This window comes from Opisthocomus hoazin, chromosome 4 (genome assembly GCF_030867145.1).
Source record: "Opisthocomus hoazin isolate bOpiHoa1 chromosome 4, bOpiHoa1.hap1, whole genome shotgun sequence".
Lineage (NCBI taxonomy): Eukaryota > Metazoa > Chordata > Aves > Opisthocomiformes > Opisthocomidae > Opisthocomus > Opisthocomus hoazin.
This window is the reverse complement of record NC_134417.1, coordinates 21,112,398-21,118,397: the sequence shown is the minus strand read 5'-3', so window position 1 is coordinate 21,118,397 and position 6,000 is coordinate 21,112,398. Positions and strand designations below refer to the sequence as shown.

At 43.0% G+C, this 6,000-nt stretch overlaps 1 protein-coding gene across 2 annotated transcripts in view; it reads left to right on the top strand.

Moving 5' to 3' along the window:
• The first annotated feature begins 3,655 nt into the window (after positions 1-3,655).
• Positions 3,656-6,000, top strand: part of LOC104334416 (calcium-activated potassium channel subunit beta-2) — a 159,058-nt gene continuing 156,713 nt past the window's right edge. The window contains exon 1 of one of the 2 annotated variants that reach the window (XM_075417371.1): positions 3,656-3,735. In XM_075417371.1, the coding sequence (XP_075273486.1) occupies positions 3,698-3,735 (38 nt within the window). In that variant the 5' untranslated portion in view covers positions 3,656-3,697. The remainder of the gene's footprint in view (positions 3,736-6,000) is intronic. The other variant, XM_075417368.1, reaches the window with a different exon arrangement.

The following is a 6,000-nucleotide window of genomic DNA, read 5'->3' as shown; positions in this document are numbered from 1 at the left end:
AGCTTCTTCCAAATGAAGAAAAAAGGAGAGAACAAACCTCACTTAAAGCTTCACAGAGAAATCTGTTTCCCACTGTCACAGCTCCCTGGTGTGCAAAGGGCCACACTCAGTGAAGAAGTTTGTCAGCAGAACATGTCAGTGGGGCAAGCGCAGCAAATCAGTAACGGCCTTGTCTTGAAGAATTAAAGCCTGGCTGGAGCGGTGCAGGGCTAGAGCTGTCCTTAGCTCCACTGAACTGCCCTGCCATAAGGCCAACAGCCATAAAAACACAAAAAGACACCACCCCATGTTGCCAGCATGTGCAGACTGGAGAGCAGGGACCTTTGGTGCCCTTACCCTTCTTAGCACTCTCCCAGCTGTGGCCAGCTTTCCACCACAGCTCCTGCTGTTTAGGCACAGTGCGGAATAGCCAGCTGGGCCGGCAGTTGGGTGCCCTACAACTGCGCTACTGCATCAGTCTCCAGCTAGAAATCCTGGTAGTTCATCTTGGTGTTAAACTGCAGTGATGCCATCTTAATGCAGCAACGGAGTAACCAGTTCTCCTTTGGCTTGACGGCAGTGTGCCCATCCACCTGCAGTCACTGCACCATGCTCTGAAGCAGCCAAGTCTTGCAGCCCGCACTGTCAGGGCATTTCCAGGAGAGCAAATCCTTTGCCCTGCCAATCGGCTATCTGCAGGGCCTATCGAGTTAACAGAGTTCAGGCTGTTTTCATTGAAAGATGAAGTCTTTGCCTCACATAGACTACGTACAAATACTCAAGGGTAGTTGCACTTCCATTGCTGTTGATTTTCAGCACCAGTTAATCCCCAAACACTCCAGGTTAAATCGTTCTAACACAGTTAGACAATCTGACAATCACACGAGATAATCTGGCTCCTCACACCTCCTGTCCCCATACACAACGTCCTGAGCCACCCATTCCTACCACTTGCCTTGTGCCAGCACTGTGGCTGTCTGCCTTCTTAGAGACCTGGTTCAGGGCGTGAAACGGGCAGAAAGCAGTTCATGCCATCTGTGGAGTTACTTTACTGCCCGTTCCACGCCCTGAACCAGCTCACCATGCGTGCAGGTAAGCCGCACTGCAAAAGAGGGTACGTACAGAATACGATGTAATTATATAATCAGTTGTAATTAATTAAAACAGCTAAATATGTATTATGCCCAAGTATTAGTAAAATTAATATACAGAATGATACAGAGAAGGCAGAACAGGACAATTTCACTATTTTTGGTAGTCACTAGCATCTGGATTGACTATAAACGATGTCCTTGCTTGCATGTGTAGAAGAGTTTGGTAATCCTGATAAAGTTACCTCTGCTGCTGGCAATGCTGCATCAATAATGAGGAAGAAAATATGCTGCTTCAAGCTACATAGATGCCCTTTGCAAACCAGTAGCTTAAATATAATTGTGCTGTAACTACTCCACTGATTTTGGTTTGTAAGGTGACCAACTCTGCGAACAGTGAGAAAGTACAAAACCAAACAAACCCATAGCTAGCAATTACTCCAAACACCTGTACCAACCAGGCTCATTAAAAGTAATTGGGAGGCATGTAAAGGATGTTCTACCTTTAACCTGGCTCAATTATTCAGGGTTGGTGTGTCAAGCTTTTAACCAGCCATAAAGGTAGCATTGCTGAATGCTTTGCTGAGACAAAATGATAAAGGGGAAAAAAACATGCTGCCATGTAACTCTATGTTGTGCCAGACCAAAAGGAGCACTTATAAAGGAATAATCCATAAAGACTCTTTAAAAAAAGGGGTTGCTCCTATGTTCTTTTAAAGGTCTGGTTTTATACACAGGGATTTCTGCGGTGTAACTCAATTGTCCTGGCCCTATGAAACCAGTTCTCCCCCCCCCCACCCCCCCACTTTGTACAGTGTTGTAAGACCTCAATCTTAAACCGTGGCCAGGTTCTGCTCTAGGATTTGCATGGGGCCCCGCCGCACTGGAGGGGAGACATGCTTCTAACTTGGGGGGTTACTCCTGCCCAGTGAGCCATCCTCAGCTTAAAGGAAATGGGTAAGTCAGGGCTGGGGACAATTCTGCCTCTCCTGGGCTTGCGTCACAAGGCCATCACTGAATGACTGTCTCTGGGCAGTCTGGATGGAAAGTCTTCCTCATTTGCTACTAGCTGAGAGGGGCACACATGGAAAAACTCTTTCAGAAAAAAAGACTTGGAGGAGACACCAACTACAATTTTCAAGGAGCACCAAGGATACAGACACATCTGCTCCACTGGTTCCGAGGGGATTTGGGAACCAGCTGCCTTCAGGTCTGTTTGAATAGCCCAGGTGGGAACCAGAAGACTCGTTTCTCCCAGGAGCTGACTTATCGCCTTTATACGTGATCTGTGTGCCTCCTTACATGAATTTTTAAAAGCCCATCAGCATATCACCTCAGCATGTGGAGATAGAAAACTGCAACAGCAAGGTGTCACAGAGAGGGTTAAGGCGAGGGGGGAATAATATTAGTTTTAATCGGACCGCTCTCAGCGTTACTGCCTGCAGCAGTTCTTTCACACCTCTGCTACTGGATATAGCATTTTCTGGCTGTGGGCTCAAGGCAGATTTCGTTTACCCTGGCGAATGGAATAGCCTTGATTTTCTGTCAGCCCCCCTGAAGCAGTTCCAGATTTATTCTGAGGCAAGGGAAGAATCTGATCCTAACTTTTTGAAAGCAAATTAGTTTACTACACCCTGGGAATTTTCTAACATGACACATTCATCCGTTTTCCTTTCTGACTAACATTTGGCAAAATGTAACTGTCAAAACTTCTTCATTCAAACCAAATTGTTTGTTCCAAGCCACATATTAAATGTCAGTGACAAAAGTTTCCATACAGGCTTTGTGGGCTCACAAGCGTAGCTACCCTATGACCTACACCAGGGAACAGCCCTGGAGCTTGGAGAAGCTTAAATCCACCGAGGCAAGGGTGTGAAAACACAGCTGGGCCCAGCAGCTTCTGCTGCTGCAGTAAATCCTGCTTTGCCCCTCTACACATCCCTCTAGGCTTAAAGTCTTTAGAGGTGAAATCATGAGCTCTCCTTCTCAATGCAGTTCTTTTTTGGCACTAAAAATCCCTCCGAGGCAAGGACGGTTTGGCGTATTTTCCCTATCTGCCCGTCAAGCTCTTAAAAAAATTAAGTTATTAATCATCTAAGCATTCACCTCTGCTGCACTAAGGCTTTTTGGCCAGAAAGTCCCATAGGTGGTTATTTCAAATATGACTCTGCTTCCATTGAAGACTTTGGAATCAAAAAAATCTGAAGTATGGGCAAATTCACCTTGTGATAATTACTGCCTACCACTACTTCTAAAGCACTCAGCTGAGCTTCTACTTTATATTTCACTAATTTGCTTACTTGGTCAAAAAAAACCCCGCGCAAACCCCACACTCATGCAGTTTATCTGAGGTCTACACATAGAGCAAAGCATTGCTTGCAAGGAGCAAGGGAAGTTTGCAACAAAATTGTTTTGTAACAGATGTATCAATGGAAAAAGTTAGTAACTGGGAGTGTTCTCTCTTTCCCTGTCTCGCAGTTGCTATTAGTGCTGGTCTTTAGGGTGTAGCTTTCCTCTTGGGCTTCTGTGTTTGTTTTACGTATTGCTTTCCTCTTCCTTTTGGTCAGGAGCCTTTTTATGATCAGGCAAGAGAATACTGAGCAGCAGCACCGAATCTGCAGGACAAAATGAGCCTTTGCTTTAAATATCCAAGAGACAAATGGAGGTAAGTAGAAACAAATGAATTAAGCTGTTTGGGCTGGGGAATTGCTGTCAGCTGGTTATTCAGAGGTTACTAACAACTAATGGGTTGGATTTGTTTTGGTCTCTTTTCCCCTATTTGACTACAATGTTAAGAATTTAACTAAAGTGTGGCATGAAAATATACTGAAGTTGTAGTTGCGTTCAGAACTTTGGTAAGGATTACACAGTTGGTTAGGACAGAAATCCTTTAAGCAGCATTTCCTAGGCCTTCGTGGCAGACCTTAAACACATTTTCCCTCCTCCTTTTTCCCCATTTTGCAAAGTGTCTCTGTATTTCTGATTCACAGTGCACACCATACCTAAGCGGAGAGTTTATCCTGCTCCTATTATCTTCCTGTATTTCATATATATTACAGAGGTTGTATTTGCTCAGCTGTATTGAATCCTATTATAAAAGCAGGGTGCAGAGGGCAGTTTCTGGATGCACAATGAAATTCTGTAACTAATAAAATATAGCACCTGCTCTGTGGGAAGTATCAATGTGAAGCCAGAGTTGACAGGGTAAGTGATCCTACTTCATAATCCTATAATGTTGATACAATTTGGTGGTACCAGCATAAAAGAGATACTCAGAGCTAAGCTGGACTTTGGGATAAATTGAAAATGGCGTGTTTAAAGGAAAACCACTCAGTTCAGGATTTGATGACATGCAGATCTTTTACTCATAGGATGTCATATCTGGCAGTTAGGTCGATGAAAATAGGCTTGTTTATTGTGTTGTACAAAGGTGGTGAATATTTCAGTTTAGAGAAGAAAGGGGTGCATGTCCAAACAAGATTCCACATGTGCATCAAGATCAGGCAATAAAAGACTAAATATTCTTGACACCCCTTCTTTCCATTTTCTAAATTCTTTTAAGAATCTTGAAATTTACTGAAATGGAGGTTTTTTCTGTGCTGTTCAATGAATAGTTCTAATATCAAACTTAAAGTTGCATTTATTTTGCATGCACACCTATGGTATGTTTTTGGTCTCCAGCTGCATTATTGTGGTTTTTAGAGCCAGGTTTCCCGACTCAACTGCCAGAAAATAAATCATTGTTATTTACTGTTTGGTGATCATTCGATCTTATGTCTATTTAAAAGTTTTCTAGGAAAATATTGATAGCAAATAATTGCAGGTCAGAGACCACAAAGCTAGTTCATATATAAAATAGAATGAACATTTTTCCAAAATATTTTGTAGAATCTACAAACTTTTTTGATTAGTTTCTTCTTCTGTTCACATAGACTAGACACTATGCTTCCTCATGTTGTTTAGCACCGGAAAGCAGAGTTGCATTTTGGTAAATGAAGGATATGTTACTTACAAGAGGATGTAATCTCTGCAACGATGTTAGAGAGGGACAACATTGAACTGGGGGCGTGTGAATTATCATGCTGTTGGTCACATTACCTCTGGCTTCTCCCGTTCTCCTCCTGCCTGACCTCCTCTCCCACGCAGACCTCCTTGGGGCAGGGACTTTCCGTGACTGGGTGTTCATACAATGCTTGCCAGTGTCTTGCTCTTACATACACAGCAGCATAGTATAGATAATAAATCAAATGTACTGGTTTTATTCATACTGTTCAATAGCAAAAAGTTCACTGAAGTTGATGGAAGTTTTTACATGGCAGTACCAGACCTCAAAGTATGACTGTAAGTTCATTGGTTTCATGGAAACACTGAGTTAAACTGCATTTATGTTGGCATATCCCTGCCCAGAGAGCTGACTCACTCTGTGCAAAGCAGCCGCTATGGCTCCTTTGAACACTTTCTTTTTCAAAATGCATCCTTCCTCTTCCACCAAGGCCTCCAATACGTTTCTTGCTACAGATGTTTTCTTTTCAAACACTGCACTGAGACAGAAACAGAGGCAGTCACACTTCCAAGCTATTGGACTGGTAAGGAAGAAAGTCCTGCGTCAGGAGCAAACCCAGAAGACAAGCCTGGGTTATGTTTGTATACCACTGATACAAAGAAACAGGGATATAGGATTATTATTAACTTGTACAGTTATTTTCACAGCCTGATTTTAAACTCACTTATACCAATGAGTATTTCTACTGGCTTTTCAGTGTCTCTCTTGGCGCAGCTTGAAATGTTGCCCACAGCCTGTGTAAAACCTGAAGGGGCAGGTTCTGGATGCACGGCAATAACCTGTTGCAGTCATCAAAGCCATGTGGAGGTACTTCCTGAATTATTCTAGCCTCTAGAATTTCTAAAATAAAAAGGCAGAAACATACAA